Consider the following 20,026-nt stretch of genomic DNA (forward strand, 5'->3'; position numbering starts at 1 on the left):
TAATTTGGTTCTTGAAAAAAAGTAGTGTATTTGGAAACACATTTCTGTCACATTTCAAAGGATGGATGGATGGATGGATGGATGGATGGATGGTGTATGTTTACCTTTTCTAATGTCAGTCATTCTGTGGATATGTTTTTTTCTCCATTTATTATCTAAGCCCTGCAGCAAATACAGTGTTATATTATATTGAGTCATTTTATTACAGCTGACTAAATGTCCACTCTATCACCTCAGATACAGTGGCTGAACAATAACAGACTAATATAGTTTTAATGTTTCCGTACGACAGCTTTAAAAGAAAACTTTAAAATGTTCACTGACAGAAACTGAACTCAGAAAAATGTTGACACACGGAGAGAAAAAAAATAAATCGGCGTGTTGATGTTTCAGAATCTAAACATATCAGAGTAGTTCACACTGGAACAATAAAGTGAAAGACCTTATCGGAACTCTTTCTATGGTTTCTGTTGATATTGATCGTGGAGATGGAGCTGCCAGGTGGGAGGAGAGGAGGGAGATCCCTGAGACGATTTATGGAGCTGGTTGGTGTTACAGTAGAGAGAGCTAGGCTGAGGGTGAGGTAGGGTGAGGTGGACGCTCCACTGACACCACATGAGCTGCTAAGAAAAAGAGGATTTGAAGTCCTGCATGTTGGTACCTAAAGTATTTAAATCAAGAATGAGATTGAGGAGTACTTCAGGAGTAATCTGGCTTTTGTTGAAATGAAAATGTTCTGATTGTTGCTTCTTTTTGCAGGGGTCCTGGTGGCAGAGGTCCGTGGCCAAATCCTAACTCTAATTCAGTGAGTCACTTCCTCTGACTTCCTCTGTGTATGTAGAAGAGTGTGTACGGTGACGGTCTTATGTTCTGATGTTCATCTGCGCTCTCCTCTCTCTCCACAGATAGCATATTCATCTTCATCTCCAGGAAACTACGTGGTAAGCTCTCTATCCTAGGCTGCCATTTGACAACGGCTCATAAATTAGCCGTCAGTGCAGTGATGTCTAACAGGCACGCCGCTGTGGTGATGCACTCAGCACTCACTTCCCACTTCTTCAATCCTCAGGGTCCCCCAGGGGGAGGAGGCCCACCAGGAACTCCCATCATGCCTAGCCCTGGAGGTGAGTTTACCGCTTCATGCCTCTCCTCTGTTTTCTACCTTTACCTAGTGTTCACTGATAGATGACTGAGTCTGAGTCTGTCTGCACACCGAGGACAGACTCTGTCTCTTTTGCACAGTTTATTTCTGCTTCCGTCAGGTGTAAAGGTCTGATACGTGTCAGCCCCCGAAATGAATCACGTCGTCCTGTGGGATGTCATAGTGAATGACAATCAAGGCCCCGTCTGGGACACCTCACAGCAGCTATTCCTCCCTTCTATGATGTGCTCCTACAGGAGTGTTTAACACGGAGCGCCGCACTGGAAAGAGGAGCAGATGAGATCATGCTGTATGATCAAACACCACGAACCTCACACCGTCCATCTTTAACAGTTGAAATTAGGGATGTATCAATAATAATAATATTAATAATAATACATTTTTTAAGTGCAGCATGACTCGTGGCTTCCACACTTCTATTCTGACACTGCCTCTCTCAGATTCTCTGTCTGATGTCTGCTGTCTTCACAGCTTTTGCCCTTGTTTTTTTCTGATAATATTTACGACGATGTTTTTACCAGTGGCTGATTTGGAATTAACAACGGCAACACGTTTTCTTTGCCCTATTCAAATGCCCTTTTTCCACTGATATTGGAGTTCAGTGGAAAACTGTAGTTTTCCTGAACAGCAGCAGACTTTTCCATTTAATATGTGAGACTCCTCTGTGTTAACCCCGAACCAATGAGAAGTTGCCAGGAGCCATGAAATGACTGGCGTGATCAGCACATAAAGGTTACACACACACACACTGAACCTTCAGTAATTGTGTGTATTTGTACTAAACCCCCTGGTGCAAATACACACACTGTTGCAGCCCCAGAGAAGGACAGAGCATTTATCATTTAACATCGGAGGCCTGTCAGTCAAATGAATGAGCTGCCTCTGATTGGACCTGTTGCTGTTGTATCTCTGTGGAGGATAACAGTGTAAACACAGCAGTGCTGGCCAACATCCTGGAGATGTTCTCTTTCCGTTGGCCTGTGGAGAGCTTTTTTTTTCTGTGTCCATTATTTATTATTTATATACTTAGCCCTATTGTGATTGGTTGCCAGGACAACCTTTTTGCAGAGAATGCTCCCGGTCACACGTACACCAGGAGGGGGAAACATATTTCCACCGCAGTTGCCAAGATGCCAAGACTGCATGAACGCACACACACACACACACACACACACATTGTGTCACAGACACTCAAAAAAACGTCTCACAACAAATGCACACCTCCCACTCAGTATTATCCCCCTCATACAGTCACGACAAACGGAGATATATTTGGGAATCTGCAACCGGAGTCTTTGTGCTTCTGTTCACTCGCCATCTCCGTCCTTTTTCTTTCCACTCATTATTTGTACTTTTTTTCCACTTCTTTTTGCAACTTTTGGCCCTTGATGCCAGATAATGATAATGATTACGGAATGACAGATGTGGACAAAATGTGTCTGCTGTTGTTCTAATGCAAATCAACTGTGTTTTAATCTGCAGATATTTTTGGCATCATTGATAGTAAATCTTTTTTTTTTACTTTGAAAAGACTTAATTCTCAATGTCATCTGCGCCAGGCTGCCCTTTAGAGTCTTTACAATTCTCTTCAATACTTTTTTTTTTTTACCTTATTCTCCAAATTCAATCACATTTTGGGCTCTTGAAACCTGTGACATGCCTGGAAATTCATGCAAATTCTGAAATGATACAAATGCTGATAATGCTCAGTTCTGCTCACATTAAGTTCTGGCACGTATCAAAGTTTTACAACAAGTTCTTCTTCCTGTGCTCCACCACAAAGGTGAGAACATTTCATAGCTGTAGCTGAAATTTAAAATAAACAAAGGACAAATCTACAAGATACCAAGTCAGATTCAATGAGTTACAGTGTCTCTCCTGTGGCTCCAACATCCCTCTGCTCATTATTTCCTATTCATTACTTCATTCCACAGCCAATGCTTTTGACAGTTTTACACCAGTCGGACTCAGGTGGCTGCATTATTGTCTGTCAGGGAAACGGCACAGTCCTGTGTGTTACTGACTGAAAACATCCCACTGTCTTCCTCCGCAGATTCAACAAACTCAAGTGAAAACATCTACACGATGATGAACCCCATTGGTCCTGGTGGAAATAGGCCAAATGTGAGTAACGTTGAATTACGACTGATATAAGAGGAAGTCCAGGAAAATAGAATTTAATCTTTTTTCTTTGGTATAGTTCCCGATGGGTCCAGGTCCTGACGGACAGATGGGTGGGATGGGTGCTATGGAGCAGCATCATATGAACGGGTCACTAGGTGAGCACCTCCTCAACATGTGAAGTATACGGTGGGCTCCTGTAGGTGTGGCCTTCCTGCACACATTACAGTGTCAATGCCTTTACGTGTAGGACTCTGCCCTCTTATGACAGGATGTGGTAGTGTCTCCCTACCGTCTGTGTTTGATCAAACTGACCAAACTCAAACAGGTGATGATATGTGAAAGGTGGTCGTTGAAAGGGAACCCTGTGTGAGAGGGAATGTTAAACGCTGTCTTTTTTTCCCCTCATTGTCACAGGCTCTGGGGACATGGATGGGTTGCCAAAGGTGAGATGACTTGCTTTTAAACTCTGTTTCTTTGTTCATATAACTTCTGTTTTTTTAACCATCTATTTTTATATGTTGTAGAATTCTCCCAACAACATGGCAGGCATGAACAATCCTCCCGGCACCCCACGAGATGACGGCGAGATGGCAGGCAACTTTTTAAACCCATTCCAAAGTGAAAGTGTGAGTGTGAGCACATTTTTTAATTTGAAGATAGAGTTATAAAAACCACAGTGTCTGATGGAGATCAGTGTCATGTCTGTTTCATTTTTAATCCTCTGCACAATACTCACACTGCAGCTCCGAGTCTGTTTTTTTTTTTTTTTTTGAGTGATTGACACTGAGTGATTGTGACTTTGGCCTCCTGACTCTGAACTGATCTGTCTTCACTGTTATTCAGAGATTTTTTTATTTGGGCGTCCATGCTAATTCACTCAGTTCCTTTCACTTGAACAAGAGTACTTTTCTTCTGTGAAGAGACACAAGGTGATTCTGCACCATGACTGGTTTCTGTCGTTTTAAATTCTCCTCTCCAAGTGGAGCTGTAACAAAACAAAAGTGACTTTTTGAAAGCCAGGTTTAACAACACATTTCTGCCCTCACTTTTCTGACAGAATAACAGCTGGCTGTATCTATGGGTAATCTAAACAGGGCATTTGACTCCTAAAAGGACAGAAGGGATCAGACCTCTGACCGAAGAGCATTTGATGACCATATATGGACAGTGGAAGTTTATGTTTTTGGTTTTTTTTAGGACATTACCAAAAGAAAATATTGTGATATGGTCAAAGATTATGATCTCTGGTCAGTTCAATGGAATCTTGATATGAATATTTCTGCCTAAGAACTGAGAAGGTCCAGAGTCAGGTTCCTCACAAAGCCACGCCTTATTTCTTAAGCCAAGTGTGTAAAAGTACGAAGACAAACATGAGAAAAAAGAAAGTGATTTTTTTCTAAAGTATGAACCTAATTGTCAATATCTTTGTAGTTGTACTTCATTTTGAACTGAGTATTACAAAAAGTAAATAATCCTTCCCTTTCTGTTTGTCTCTCTTCACAGTATTCACCCAACATGACGATGAGTGTGTGATTTTGTCTGTGTGTGTGTGTGTGGGTGAGTGTGTGTGTCTGTGTGAGAGTGTTTTTTTACTTTATTTTTTTGAATCTCTCCTCACCCTATTGTCCCTCCCCCATCCACCCGTCCTGCCCTGCCCTGCCCTGCCCTGCCCTGCCTCCCTCCACACTGCCTTTTCCTCTGCCTCCTTGTGGATGATGCGCCGACTGCCACGCAGCCCCCAAGGAATCTTCCAGGAACGGGAATTAGCTGAAGACCCCCACCTCTGCCCGCCCCTCGGTCCCAACAGTTGTAAAATTGGCACAGGAGTGTGAAACTGCCACCGAGCATCCTGGAGGCTCTCCTTATTGTTCTAACAGGACAGTGATGGCTCAACCACTCTACCACATAATGCTGGCTGACTCTGGAGCTCCATTTGCAGGATGAACTGTGGTCGTCGTGAAGTCAGAGTGCAGAACACGGTTTCACGAAATCTTTGTATTTTTTTGGTTGTCGATATTGTTATATTATTCATTGTTGTTAATGGTTGTCTAATGTAGTGATGGTTTCCTGTAAAGGGCATATTTTATCTCAGCAGCAGCATCAACAATGACAGAATAAGCACACACTTAAGAAAATGCACAATGATTTTCTGTTTACATGATTTAAGGGGAATTTGTTTATAGTTTGTTTCTGTCCTATCTCTCTCTGTCTCTCTCTCTGTCTCTTTCTCTCTGTCTCTTTCTCTTGTCTCACGTCCTCCTGTCTGTAAACTAAACTTTCAGATTACCCCTCATATAATCAGTTTTTTTTTCATCTGTTCATGCAGTATATGATGAGGGTTCTTTCTCTTTCTTTCCTTGAACTTTAACTCCTGGTACAGAGAGGCAGCAAAATGAACTTGCGTCTGATTTATTTTTCTTGTTTGAATGCCCCTGATTCTAGAGCAGGACGAGACAGAGCTGGTTATAATCATTAGCAATCGTCAGAGCATTTAATTTTTCTGTTGTTTTTCTTCCTGTTTGTATATAGAGTAATTCATGAAAGCGTGTGTGGTTGTCGATTTATTGTTATTTACAATATAACCTGTGAATTTTAAATATTATTTCTCATTTCCGTCCCTTTGTTTGGTTTGAGCCTCACAGTGGGCTCTTCAGGTGGCGCTGTTCTTTACCAGGAATATTTATTTTCATTGAGACCAGGGCGTGGCTGTGGGATCTCTGTGTGTCATGGTTTCAGTTTGAGGTTGATCTGTGTCCTTGTAGCTGCATTTGACATATCCTTTAGAAAGACGTGTTCGGAGACAGTGGGTTCTGAATATGGGAGTTCGCTGCAGCAGCACCGACGATGGGAGCAGAGTGATTCACCCTTTTAAAAACCACACAGCTACATGTGGCAAAATGAAAGGGTTAAAAGTCACATACGAGCTTCTCTGTCTTTGGTGGATTGTTTTTCTTTTAAATGTGTTCAACTAAAATGCCCGGGAAATCTGCACACAAAAGAAGCTACAGTATGACACTGGTTTTTTTTTTATTCGTTTTTTTTTCTTTATTTCATGTATTCTTGGTTTGATTAACTCACTGTTTGGGAGTTAAACAGTCTCTGAGGGCCTAACAAAAACAACGGCCCAGGCCCCTGTAGGTGACTGTGAAAAAAATCTTTGCATCCTTGAAATGATCTAACATGACATTAACAGGGACATCTCCAGGCTGTCAGTGACCTGGGAACTCTCTTCAGCAGTTCTTCCTTCCTCCCTCTCGTCCCGTCCCACACACCCTTTAACTCCTCTCCCTTTAATTTTGGTTCTTTTTGTGTGTAAATACTGTACAATGCATTTTGATATCATTGACATGTTTTTGATATGTCACTCACTACCAATGAATACAGCTGAAAGTAAATTATAAATAAAAAAAAATTGTCCATATTTTACATAGAGAAAGGATGCGCTGGCGAGTGGGCTCACATAGCAACAATCTCCATGAAAATGTACAGACCAGAACAACACAGACACATCTGTGTGCTGCAGATGTGTTTCGAGGGGAGATGAGGAGCGAGGAGGGCAGAACAGAGGAAGCAAATAAGCCGCTACATCCTAACGGCGGCCTCGCTCTCCAAATGTTTCAGTTTAGCATTACCATTGGCTGTGAATAATCAGCATCTGATTCTTTTCTTCTTAAGGGCACCTTCTCATAGAAAACACGTGACCTCGTACTGCAGTTTTTAATATGAAGGATTTTTATCGATTTAAGAACTTAAAAAAAAAGGAATACTTAAGAGAACCTCATTTTAAATTAAGAATAGATGACAAAGTAATAATTATGGGGGAAAACTGTGTCCTTTGCTATTTGCTCCTGTACTAGCTTTGTATAGATTGATGCTCTTACTGATTCTCAGTCCTCCGTGTATATCGATCGTTGGCCATCTCTGTACTTCTATTGTGATGTATAATACTGTACCATTAGGAAGATTTGCGGGTAGGGTGGAGGTGTGGGGGGTTGAGGGGTATACACGCGAAGGGTATATAAATGAGTCTCCTGTACTGTTCCTGGTCCTTCTGATGACACGGCAGTATTTAATATGAAGCAGGCGGTCTCATAGGTTTGCTTTGTATTTCATGGTAGGATAGTCCAGAATCTTGTCTTAGGGACTTAGGTGTCTTGTGTAGTTCAAAAAAGATGTTCTTTGTATGTTTCTTTATATTGTAAAGTTTCTTTAGACTGAAAGAAAAAAAGATAATTTGCTTATTGAAAAAAAACAATGCATCAATAATAAATGTCATTTGATTTTTGATTTTTCTGGTATCCTTCTCTGAGTCTTAATTTAACTTACAGTACAGTTAATACAGTTAAATACAGTATGTGGAACTGCTTTGAAAAACCTTAATTAGTTAAAAATAATTTAGATAAATAAATTTTCATAGTTCTCACATTGTTGATGTCTTTGCCAAATGTTTTGTTGTGTAACAGAGATCTATTACTTGCCCTTATTTTTTATGGCAGGGTTGATAAGTAGGTGACCATCTACCAGTAGATTGCAAAGGAAGTGACTGTATATCACCAGCATTTAAAAACAAAGAATTCTTTCACATGGACATGATCATAAATGTATTATTACGCCATGATTCCAACAAACAAGTATATATAAAATATATATTCAGTTCATAAAAATAAACTGAGGATGTCCACATTAATGCATTTATCATCTTAATTAATTTGTGAAGATTAAAACTTTTATCGCATGGTCAGAATGACACGAACAACATATCCAATAATTCCACCGTCTGTCTGCCTATTGTTAGTCTAACACACAGTCAGTACACACTGCATCATTGGCATACGCTGCTGGAGTTTAATATAACATCTCAATGCACAGCTTGTGTTTGCAAAGGTTTTAACTTCAGATCAGACACCCAGCTTGTTTCACACCAGTCTCACTGAGCAGAGCCGACCTGCTGACTGACACGATTGTTAACTGGATCGTGAGGGTGTTTTGACATGATTAATGTTGATGACAAGGGCTTCACTGAAGTTTTTAAAGTACAATGTTTTTCTTTTTTTTTTTTTGTTTTGTTAGTTTTATAAGTCACTCTTGTTCAACTGAGCATCATTCAGATTTATTTTCAGACTTAAAACACTTAATCCCAGGCTTTGATCTTCAAAGCAGACAAATGAAAGGAAGACCAAAAAAAAAGGATGAAACAAAAATATGGCCTACTTCACCATTAACATACATTTCTTCAAGATTCCACTAAAACTGTCCAATACAGGCAGGTTGTTTTTCACTGTTACGATCAATTCTGAGCTTGTCAACATATTGTTTGTTTTTTGTTGGGTTTTTTTTTAGCATGTAATTTATACTTATTTAGCTTTATTTATAGGTGATTCTAAATGTAAAAATTTTCTTAAGGAATTCGGTCGTATTACATTTAGTGAAGTATTAAACGACTTATCAGTTTAGATGAACGAGTTGTCAATTGTCTGTTTGTCACATTTAAACGAGCAGTTTTTAAACAGTTATATCTACGTTGAATGGGAAAGGTCAAACAGTGGTCCAGTAGCTCAAGGTGAACCGGAAGTAGCATATTGTGACGACAGACTGACACAAAGTCGGTCTCACATCGTGGCAAGTAGAACGGACCACTTCTTACTTGCACTGCTGTTTGCCAACAGAAAGCGAACTTCGTCTCTGCACACAGGAACGTAGATTTCACGGGACCAAAACCAACCATCACATCCTTGCATCTGGTATCTGGAGGTAACTTTGTTCAATTTTGTTAAACAAATAAAAGGTTTACTGTGCTGTCGCTTCAAGGACCATTTCTGACACACTGAAACGACAGCACAGAGCTGCTGTCGCCTCTGTAGTTCCTATAGTGAGCTTGGTAAACACGGAGTCAGTCCTGTTTAAATCTGTTAGCCGCAGCCTGTTAGCTGCTTGTGATGCTAGTAGCAGTTTAACTCAACAGAAACTTCTAGAAACGCCACCTGACTGCTGCTAATCCCAATATTGAGAAACAGGAAAATCTAAATGTTTAACAGTGACCATTTAATTCACTAGACTTTTGAGCATGTTGTGTACAGTAAGTTTATGATGTACTGGAAGATGTTTTTCACTATGCCCTTTCGGTCTACTAGGTATTATGACACCCTGTGTTTTTATTTCTACAGTCAGGACCACATGACTATTTTAATATGGGGTGCTTTAAAGAATTTCTTAAAGGATTATTTAATTACAATGTTTAAATATTGTATTATTTCAACAGCTCATCCAGGAGGAGTTGCTTTCGACAGCACACCTCTGTTGTTTGCACACTGCAAAGCCAAGTTTTGCGTAAAGGTGTTGTTTTTTGTGAAGCAGATGTCTAAAAGGACTGACAATCTTGCGGCGCTGCTTGTGCATCATCTATAGGGATAAGAGGAAGACATTAGTTTCGTTTTATGTAAAGTTGTAAGACTTTTAAGTAAGAAGATTGTCTCTGGCAGTATTACGCTGCTTTTGTGGTCTGTGCACCATCTCCAAGTTGAATTCACTTATGTTCTGTTCTGGCCGTTGTCTATTATCAGCTCTTTCTTAAATTCCTCTGGAGTTGGAAAATGAAATACAACGTGGTTGAATCTTGTTAATACATCATGTCCCTGTCATGTCACTTCAACACAACCATTTACACAGAGATGACACTCTGGGCTTATGGCTGGGAGTTACTAGATTTCTGTTTGTCAAATTCCTTCTTCACAGTATTGTGGCAATGAGTGACAAGGAGGACCCTGTGGATGACTGTGAGAGCTATGACAGCATGTCGTCCCCTAAGAAGACTGGACAAACATCACTGCTGGACAGTGGGGAGGACTTCATGATTTTAGATGAAGAGGACATTGATGACGAGCCCCCTCCTCTGGAAGATGCCGGAGGAGGGAAAGACAAAAATACAGAATCTATAAAGGAGAAAGTCGAGGCGGCACCGCTTCCTGCAAATAAAACGGAGGAGTGGCTCGATGTTTTAGGTATGTTTTTAAAGCTGTTTAATAAGGTGTGTAAATTACAGATTTAAGTACTGCATAAAAGAGGCTTTATCCTATAAAAAACACATATGTAGTTGAACTGCACATAAACCATTCAAATACACTGAGCATCTTGTAATTTCTGGAAAGTGTTCTAATCTAGAAAGTCTTTTTGTTTTATAAAATAGAGATAAAAGACTTGTGAATTTTGAATTTAAGAAACTTGGTAATGTATTATTTAAGTAACTGACCAGTCATAATCAGTAGCTTTTTCAAACCTAACCGTTTGGACTCTCTGATGTCAGTGTCTGGATGGCAGTTGTGAAATAACTCTGACAAACAGACAGGAGTAACTTCAGTAGCTTATAATAGCATGTTGATAGAATGAAAAATATTTTTATATGATGAAAAAATAAACGCCAACAAAACAGTACAGTACTTATAAAATACATAAAATGTGATTGTAAAGTTCTTTAGACAGCTGAGTTTTTATTTAAGCAACTTGGAAATGCAGTTTTAGTCTGATTGAGATAAATGAAAACATTTTATTTAGGTAATGAGCGTTTGAAGAAAAAAGTCTTGGAGGAAGGACAGGGACGAGACAGTCGGCCACAGAAAGGACAGAATGTGGTAATCAATCTGAAGACCTGCCTGAAGGATGGGACTCCTGTTGATGAGCAGACTGGCCTGACATTCACTTTGGGAGATGGTGACGTCATTCAGGTTTGGAAGATGAATTAGAGTTTCTTAAAGTTGCAAAACATCTCTGAAGTTTTTAGTGTTTCTAAACAATATGTTGTATATATGTCAAAAGGCTGTTCCACCAAAATGTGTTTTTTTTTTCTTCCTTGTAGGCTGTGGATCTGACAGTGCAGCTCATGGAAATGGGAGAAAAGGCCCTCATTCATACGGATGCAATATATGCATATAGCAGCTTTGGAAGGTATTGCAAAAAGTAATTTTACCTAAATATTTCAATGCACATTTTTATTTGTACATTGAGTTTGTTCATTTGTTTCCATGAATGTTCATAATATTTCTCCATTTTGTTTTCCCCATGGTAATCTTGCTCCTATACTTATGACTTCAATTGTTTGTTGTCACTTTGTCCAGTCAAGACCCAGCTATTCCACCTGATGCTGAGCTGTCTCTAGAAGTTGAACTCCTTGAAGCTAAAGATGCTCCCGATCTGGAGCTTCTGACTCCAAGAGAAAAGATAGCACTTGCCAATTCGAAGAAGGAGAAGGGCAACGCTCATTTTCAGCGTGGAGACTATGCCTTTGCAGTGAACTCGTACGGCATTGCTCTGCAGATAACAGAGTCTAGTTCTAAAGGTGAGATACAGGCCGAGGTCATTTGTCTTTGCTCTTTACAAATCAATCTAACACTTACCTGACTTTTGACGTGGCAGTTGACATCGTTCCTGAGGAGGAGAATGAGCTGATTGAAGTAAAAGTAAAGTGTTTAAACAACATGGCTGCTTCGCAGCTGAAGCTGGACCGCAATGATGCAGCCCTCAAATCCTGTGTCTCTGCCTTGGCCCACCAACCGGAGAACATAAAAGCACTTTTCCGCATGGGCAAGGTACAATGTTCATTCTCTTTCTTACTTTAATTGGTATGTTAAGTAGTAACCGTTGTCTGGCTCATCTTTAATTGTGTTCTTTACTGTCAAGGTATTGGCCTCACAAGGTGAATATGATGAAGCCATTCAAACTTTGAAGAAGGCACTGAAATTGGAACCAAAAAACAAGGTACGGAGACACTTTCTCACTTTATCCAGTAGGTGGTGGTGTTTGCTCACTTATTAGGTTACAGTGAAGGTTCTTTAGCTGTATGTTGGAGCAGCTTGTTGCTTGTGCACAGGATCCCCCACGTTAATCCCACACCAATCAGTTTAAATTCAACAAATGTCACAATCATATCAAATTTAATATTTTAAATAAATATCGATTATTTTGGTAGAACAGCAAATGATGGTTTGAAAAAAAACATGCATTAGTCATGAAATCATGAAAAATTATGATTAAGCAAGTTGAGCCAATTACAAAGTATAATATTATTATTATTACAAATAATAATGTGTGTGTTGGTTGTATTGTAGTAATGATAAGTTAATGGATAGGTTATTGGATATATGCTGCACGTTGTTTTCCCCAGCTTTTAAAATGTGTTAAAATCTAATTATTTGTCACAAACTCTACTGCTTAATTGGGACAGCCCTAACAAAACACTTAAGTGATGAATTCACCCTCTCCTGTGATGGCCATCCCACCATAAAATCCATGTGTCTCATGAAAATATAATCTTTATCTTTTATATGTTTGATTCTTCCACCTTCGTCTTTCAGTATTTTTACGTGCACAGTCATAACATTAAAACTTCTAATTAAGCTAAACTCTTATTCCTCTCTCAATAAAGCAAGTGACTGAAGTGGAATAAATCTTTAGATTAAAAACTATTGAGCTTGTTGGAATTGGGAGATTCAGATTCTGTTTATCTTTTAGAAAATTAGACAAGTTTTCTGTATTTTACCTGGGGTCCGTGACTTGCGTCTGAATTCTTTCCGTATGGTGTGACATTAAGTAAGTACGGTATGTGAGTTCTGTAAGTCAGAACACACATACTGTACATGAGTGCATATGTCACTCACCTATGCTAACACAGTGGTTTTATAATCTAGGATATACAAACACTATAAGAATAAAAATAAAAAATAAAATCTGCACACAAACGAAAGAAAGTGAATGTAGTACAGTCCAACATATGGCACACATCACACGTCAACAAAGCCGTCTTCCACTTAGAGCACTGCTCGCCAAATAGTTCCCATGAGAAATTAGTTTTAACTAGACTTTTTTAAAATAAATTTATAGGGGACGTCAAAATAACTACTAAACACCGTAGGTTGAAGACAAACAGGAAGTGTTCCAACACTTGTCAGCACTTGTCTTATTTAGTGTTATTTTGAGGAATAATGGACCTTGTCCTTTGCTGTAACAATTGTAAGACTTTAAATAGTTCATTTTACAACAGTACTGTGGGTGTGCTGGAATAACAATACATGTGCAGTCCCATTATAAAGAGGCTGCCTGAGACGTGCACTGGAACAGTGGATTGACAAGTAGATATGCTATCTCCCAGACGTGCTGTCAGCTGTTCACGCCCCCTTCCTTCAGCTCTGGCAGATGCAGGAAGATTTATTATACTGGACTTTGTTTACTTTGTGACATGCCGTGCAAAGTTAGCAGCCACAGTGTGAACTCTCTCACAGAGCCGTGATGCTTGATTTGGAAGAACAGGATGGCACATGAGATGTTTGATTAGCCATATTGTCATTTCTGTAATATTCATCTTCTAACTACTTGCATCATTTTAAATTTTTTTTTACATTACCACAGCTGAGAGGTGACAGGAGGGGATAGATGTTTCTGGGTTTGTCTCAAACATTTATACTTACTGACTGAGTCAACAATATTGTATGTCAATATGCAGTTCTCCATCTGTCTTTTTGACACACATCCCTAAAGCATTATCCTCTGTCACGCCTCTTAAGGCAGGGTTTTGCTTAGTCATTTGATGGGTTGTAGGGCAGTGAAGGGACTCAAATTTGAAAAAAATGTGTAAATAATCATCCTGGAGTAACTGTTTGGACATGTCTGCAAAATAAAAGGCTAATTTAATGTGAAAGTCTAAAAGTTTTCCAACAACAACCATAAACCTGTTTAACAAAATGATATAAAAAAGAGTTCCTGTTCGTGTAGAAAACCATCCATACTGCAAGTAGTTTGAATGGATGTGTAATGTAGGACCAGCCTGTCTGGGGCTCAGTAACCCACTGTTATTTCCTTTATTCTATCATTGTTACGGGGGGTGGGGGTAGTGGTTTTACATTAATCCAAAACCTGCAACAAACCTGCCATTTGTCTGTCTTGGTGCAATCTAGATGATCCACGCAGAGCTCTCCAAACTAGTGAAGAAGCACTCAGAGCAGAGAGGAGCTGAGCAGGCCATGTACAAGAAGATGCTGGGAAATCCAGCCAGTATCAACAGCAGCACACAGAAGCATCCAGCCAAGTCATCATGGGTGAGACACTTAGTCTAATTACATTTTTTGTATGTATGTAAGTATGCTCTTAGTATGGTTTGACCTTTGTGAATCTTTATCCAGTGTTTGAGTGTGAATCTGGACAAATGTAATTGTAATTACTAAAGACAATATCATTTAGTATTAATAATCTGTCAGGAGTTTAATTAAGTTAATGTAATTAATTTGACTAATTTCATATAAATTAATTTAACTATTCACTTGTTAAAATGAAGGTTTAGGCCCTAAAAGCGTTCAAACGTTCAAAAACCCTAAACTTTAGGGTTTTTATGTAATTTCATAAAAATGTTAACACCATATATATATATATATATATATATATATATACATATATATACCACCTTTTATGTATAGCAAATTTATGTGAGACTAAACACCTATTTCTTTGTTTCTAATTCAAAATTTTCCAACAAAGTAAATCAGTGGAACATTTAATTATTCAACCCACTTTCTTAATCTGCTTGTTCTCTCTTTTTTTTTTTCCTTTCAGGGAGTTAGCTGGAAGTGGCTGTTTGGTGCCACTGTAGTAGCCATTGGTGGTGTAGCATTATCTGTTGTCATTGCTGCTAGAAACTGAACCAAACCTGGAGTTGTGAGTTATGACCCCTGGCCCCTACAGTGTGAGAGCCTCAATGTGCAGGAGCACAACTGGCAGGAGCATTTTAATTTGGTAATGAGAACAGGGGTGGAAATGCCAGTCGGGTCGGTCGTCTCTTCACTATCTCTCTGGTTGCTCTGCACTTAGACAAGTACACATGATGAATAAAAGAACATTGTTCTAAATATGAAAAAATAACTCCTCGTTACATGTAAGAATGTGTAGATCTTTGACACTGGTTTCTTTTGCTGCCGTTGTTTTTTGTTTTGTCTTGCAGAAATACAGTTTCGTAAAATGAAGTAATAACTAGATTAACATTGGTCTGTTTATAGGTATTACAGATTTGATGAAAACCCCAAGTCTGAACAAGGGTCATTGATTCACGTGGACACAGCAAATACTCATTGCGTTATGCTTCTTGTGTTCTATCATAATTGTAAACACATTAGATTTCATTGTAACGCTAATATGCTCTGTACCCAAGTATGTCAGCAAAACCTTTATTTTCCTGCACATCATTCCAAAATGACCTGGCTTAGGTATACAGAAATGCATTTATAACCTCTCAGTGGTGCAATGAGTTTTGCTGTAGTATGGCTAAGAATAGTTCTGGTGGGTGAGTTTTCCTTTGAAGACCAAATGCTGAAATGTTACCCCTCAGGTATAAACCTTGGGTATGTGCGCTATGTGTTTTTTTGTTTGTTTGTTTGTTTGTTGTTTTTTCATCATTTCCTCATGTGCTGTTAGGGTCCTCCTAAGTTGTACTGTGTTTTGTTAATTTATTTGATTGTTCTTTTCACGTGTTTTCATAATATAGACAAACATTATGCCACTGTGAGAGCCAAAACGGTTGATGATAAATGAGGTGATTTCAAAAGGTCCTAGCATGGTCTTTATTTGTTAATTTTATATTTATAATTCTAATAAAATTAGTCAATTTCCAAACTGGTTTTCTTATTGGGTTTTACAAAGACAGTGTAACTGCGTACTTGAGACGTCAATAGTAACAGTTGACTGAGCCCTGTTCTTGTGTACATACATATATGTGTGTACGTACTTACGTATGTTTACAAAGTATATTTGTACATATGTGCAATACAATGTATGTACTTTAGAGTAACAGCAGCCTTAATTTTTTTGAAACATCATTTCCATTTAAACTGACTTCTGGACATTCCCTAACCGTTTCTTTTTTCAGACGTTGACGTTTAGCTGACGTCATGAGATGACCTGTCGTTTCCCTCTTCCTACGCAACACTGCCACATTCATTACCATGCGTTGTTCTTTTTTCTTTAAAACAACTACTGTGGTAAACATACATTTTGTTACGTATAAAACAAATGTTACATTCTATGCCTTTTTATGTCTTGTGTTTACGTCATGAGTTGTATGTCCATGTTTTTTAAAGCGATGTTTAATCAACGATGTTCGGTCAATATTCGTGTTTTATGTTTTTATTATTATTGCTATAATTATTGTTACTACTATTCTAATTATTTTATCAGTGAGAGCCAAGCATATGCGGGGGGCGTCACTGCTGCTGCGCCTCTTCATCATCGCGTTCATTGAATATTCATTGAAAAGCGTCGGGAGTTCTCGCTTTACAACAGTGTGCGTCCGTGCGCGTGGTGGGAACGGTAGCAAGATGGCGGCGCTGAAGGAGGAGCAGTGCTACGGACTGTCCTGTGGAAGAGTGAGCAACGGCAGCAATGTCTCTGTCTTTCACGTTAAACTCACTGACAGCGCACTGAGAGCGTTCGAAGGCTACCAAAGCAGCAAGGTAAATGGCTCATTTCCTTAACCGCCGCCTCTCCTTGTGTATTTTAAAGAGTGTTCGGAAGGCTGTGTGTGTGACAGGCAGAGTGAGGTCAGTCTCCCCCCGCCGCTCCGTCTCCTGCTGCTCCTGCGGTGGCTGCCTACACCGAACAGCCTCAGTTTTCCTCAGTTAGGTGTCCAGTTAAACGGTCACTTCCTCTGTCGTAGTTAAAGTAGTTTTTACTGATAAGACTCGCTCTGCGGCCACCACTGAACGCTTGTCTGTGCAACTGGGCACTGACAACCACCATTTACTATGTGCTGGTGTTTAAGTTATTATGGCCATTTAAACTTTGGGTCCTTTAAACTCTCACTGATCTAGTCGTGTGAGTTGTTAGTTAAAACATATGTAGTGCGTAAAACATTTTCTCGAAAGTTTAAAGCTGTAAAAGCTTTTTTGCCACATATCTGTAGTAACTACCATAGCATTTGTGAGCCATTTCTTCTCTCTAAACTTATCGTACTGCTTTTCATGTCTGGAAAGTACACGGAAAGAACGTATTCATCTGGACTTCCTTATCATTCTTATCAAATAATTGTCCCTTACCTTATTCATTACCCTTCTTACATTAAACGCACCATTTTCTAACTGGGCTGTAAAGTACTCCCAGTATTGTTAGGAGAACTAACAATGCTGGAAATCCTCATCTTTATATGTAGCAAAAAAGGACACATGTACATTCACATACTAGTGTTAAGACTGAGCATTGACTACCATACATTTGTTCAATCTAATCAACCCCCTTTCCCTGCACTTTACCCTTAAAAGGTATTTCCTCTTCCAAACCTCAACCTAACTACGGTTCACACACACATTCACTTTGAACCAGAGCCTTAGAACCTAGGGTTTTCCTCATTAGAACCAGGTCCTAGTGTCATTAAGGGCTATGGGATTTATTTTTAAAGCACCTATGCTAACTCTTATTTCAGTCAGTAACAGATATTGTAAAAAAAAAACAAAAAACACAAACTTAAAAATAAATTTTGAAGGCCTCATCAAAGACCTGAGTCTACCATTAGTCTTGTTTTTAATAAATTACCCACAATGAACCTGTCTAGCTAACTAAGGCCTTTAAAAGATCTTATGTCCATAGATTGTAAATAAATAACTGAACTGTCTCTGTTGGTAGTAGTTTCAAGTGTTATTAAAATATACTTTCAGTTTTGAATATGAATTTAGAGAACAACTGATGAGAAAATGTTAGGTTGAAGACTTCTGACATCTGGAAGATGATATTATATTGACTGATTATCGTTGTTGTTAACTGTCATATATCAAGTGACGTTACAACACAGAACATTTACATTATGTAAAGTCTGTAGTTTTAGCATGCTTTGGTACGAAACAATACTGGTCCTCAGAGGCTTGGCAATTCAGTTTACACTAATCCTATATGGTCAGCAGCATGAACAAACGCCTTCTTAACTGAAGTTTTTTTAAAATTAAGTTCTTCATATTAATTATTTGCAACTTTACTCACACCAACCCATCAAAATTAAGTTGTGCGGATGAGCCGCGGTGGCCCAACATTGATTATTCAAACTCACATGGAGACTGTTATCAGAGGTTTCCTCAGCTGAGACTCTACTGCCAATGTGGTGAATCATTTGGTATTCATCGGCAGGTCTATGTCAGATATCAGGAGAAAAGCACAAATTTAAGTAGTGATCTGTGTAATGGCTGCTCTGCTGGTTGTGCCTGCTCTGTCTTGTGTAGAGAGCTGATGATGGCCATCTAACATTTCAGCTTCTATAAATATTTGACAGGGAAAACCTGGCAAGCCAAGAGGAAAGGAAGGGCCTTATCTCTAGCTTCTGTGGCTGTGCACACTATAACTGCAGCTATTAACTATAACAATGCTAGAATGACAGCTAAATGGGGAAGAGGCTATTGTTGAATTAGTGTTAATTTATGCACAAAACATGGACCAAATTGTCAATCTAGGGTAGTTTATCCTTTCTTATAGATGCTGTGCTAGTCTCTGTAGTGATTTCATTTTGTTAAGGGAGAAAATGCAGACCATTAACTGGATGGCTGCACATTATGATAATGTCAAATTAAAACATACAGCAACCTCCATCTTGGTTTGTTGATGATACAGGAGAGCTTTCAACTACATATGCTCAGATTAAAAGGTTTTCTAGGCTGTTTCATCTTTCCACAAATTTAGTGCTTGCTTAAAAACTACCAAGCAATACAAGAAAGACAGCTTTTGTCTGTAAACAGTATGCCCCAGAGCATTGTATCAATTTTTGATATGTTTATCATTCGGCTCAATATATTGTTTTACATGAAAGTAAAGATGGAAAAGACATATTTGTCTTTTCCATCTTTTCATTAAACTTCTCTTTGGACTTAATTGTTGGTCCACCTTTGTATTGTGTCAATACTGAAGAGTCTAATTATTCTTATTGCTATGCAGCACCTTGTTCACAACATGGGGTTATGTCCATAGAAAACCAAACTTTGCTAAGTCGGTACTTAACTTCTATTCCTTTAAACAAGGGATAGACAGAACAACTAGAGAAACGGAGGAAACAGGGAGGAATTTTCTGACCACATGCTTCGCTGTTTGGACCTCTTTCTGAGTAGGAACATTATTGTGACCTCCTCCCCCATTGCCGTGTTATTATTCTCTGAGAAACTCACCTCGGTGTGGAAACTTTCCCCAATAACAACCATGCCACCAGAAAGGTGATTTCTAGTGGTCCCTGCTCTTTATCATGCATTAGGCAAGGCATGCTCCAGAAATGTATGAAGTTATGCATGTAATCAACTCAGAGGATGGAAGAAAGGCTATATGTGAGTGCATAACATTAAGCATAAACTAGGTTTGCATTTTAGAAATAGTTAAGATGTGACTAAGTGAAAATGTTGTTGATTAAATACCAATCTAGAGTTATACATTAATTTTAAAAATTGTAGATATTTAAAACATAAGATCTAAAGTTTGGGTAAGAGGGTTAAGGTGGAGTCAGAGGGTCAGGTCTGACTGAATGTAGTAGTTAGTTGAAGTGGTTATTAATGTTTTACTGCGTGTATTAAATACCTTAGGTGGCAGGTTGTGGCTCTGTCACTGTAATGACAGGAGATTAGTGGCATGCATTGAACCACCAGCTTAAAACAATTACCTTGTATACACAATAAAGTTTACTGCATACATGGTTGAAATAGGTCTCTATTGGAATTATGATTGCAGCATAGAAAACAGGCCCAAATTGTC

General features: G+C 38.9%; 3 protein-coding genes across 6 annotated transcripts in view; all 3 read left to right on the top strand.

Annotated features, from left to right (window-relative positions):
• ssbp4 (single stranded DNA binding protein 4) overlaps positions 1 to 7,573 on the top strand; it is a 91,688-nt gene extending 84,115 nt beyond the window's left edge. For all 3 annotated transcript variants that reach the window (XM_025053966.1, XM_008307079.3, XM_008307078.3), the window contains 8 exons: positions 760 to 805; positions 906 to 941; positions 1,070 to 1,124; positions 3,216 to 3,286; positions 3,363 to 3,441; positions 3,701 to 3,729; positions 3,811 to 3,912; positions 4,790 to 7,573. In XM_025053966.1, coding sequence (XP_024909734.1) covers positions 760 to 805; positions 906 to 941; positions 1,070 to 1,124; positions 3,216 to 3,286; positions 3,363 to 3,441; positions 3,701 to 3,729; positions 3,811 to 3,912; positions 4,790 to 4,819 — 448 coding nt within the window. In that variant the 3' untranslated portion in view covers positions 4,820 to 7,573. The remainder of the gene's footprint in view (positions 1 to 759; positions 806 to 905; positions 942 to 1,069; positions 1,125 to 3,215; positions 3,287 to 3,362; positions 3,442 to 3,700; positions 3,730 to 3,810; positions 3,913 to 4,789) is intronic.
• Positions 7,574 to 8,458: 885 nt separating this feature from the next.
• fkbp8 (FKBP prolyl isomerase 8) lies at positions 8,459 to 15,931 on the top strand. Of its 2 annotated transcripts, none has more exons than XM_017030715.2 (10): positions 8,459 to 8,549; positions 8,953 to 9,037; positions 10,019 to 10,284; positions 10,835 to 11,004; positions 11,136 to 11,224; positions 11,395 to 11,615; positions 11,693 to 11,865; positions 11,957 to 12,034; positions 14,227 to 14,367; positions 14,879 to 15,931. In XM_017030715.2, the coding sequence occupies exons 1-10, from the start codon at positions 8,489 to 8,491 to the stop codon at positions 14,963 to 14,965; spliced, it is 1,371 nt and encodes a 456-aa protein (XP_016886204.2). In that variant the 5' UTR covers positions 8,459 to 8,488; the 3' UTR covers positions 14,966 to 15,931. The 2 variants fall into 2 exon arrangements, with proteins under 2 accessions (XP_016886204.2, XP_008305299.1); XM_008307077.3 differs by having other exon boundaries at positions 8,510 to 8,553.
• Positions 15,932 to 16,490: 559 nt separating this feature from the next.
• The window catches only part of ell (elongation factor RNA polymerase II), a 29,384-nt gene continuing 25,848 nt past the window's right edge, over positions 16,491 to 20,026 (top strand). The window contains exon 1 of the mRNA XM_025053965.1: positions 16,491 to 16,767. Coding sequence (XP_024909733.1) covers positions 16,507 to 16,767 — 261 coding nt within the window. The 5' untranslated portion in view covers positions 16,491 to 16,506. The remainder of the gene's footprint in view (positions 16,768 to 20,026) is intronic.

This window comes from Cynoglossus semilaevis, chromosome 2 (assembly GCF_000523025.1).
Source record: "Cynoglossus semilaevis isolate Cse_v1.0 chromosome 2, Cse_v1.0, whole genome shotgun sequence".
In the NCBI taxonomy this organism is placed as follows: domain Eukaryota; kingdom Metazoa; phylum Chordata; class Actinopteri; order Pleuronectiformes; family Cynoglossidae; genus Cynoglossus; species Cynoglossus semilaevis.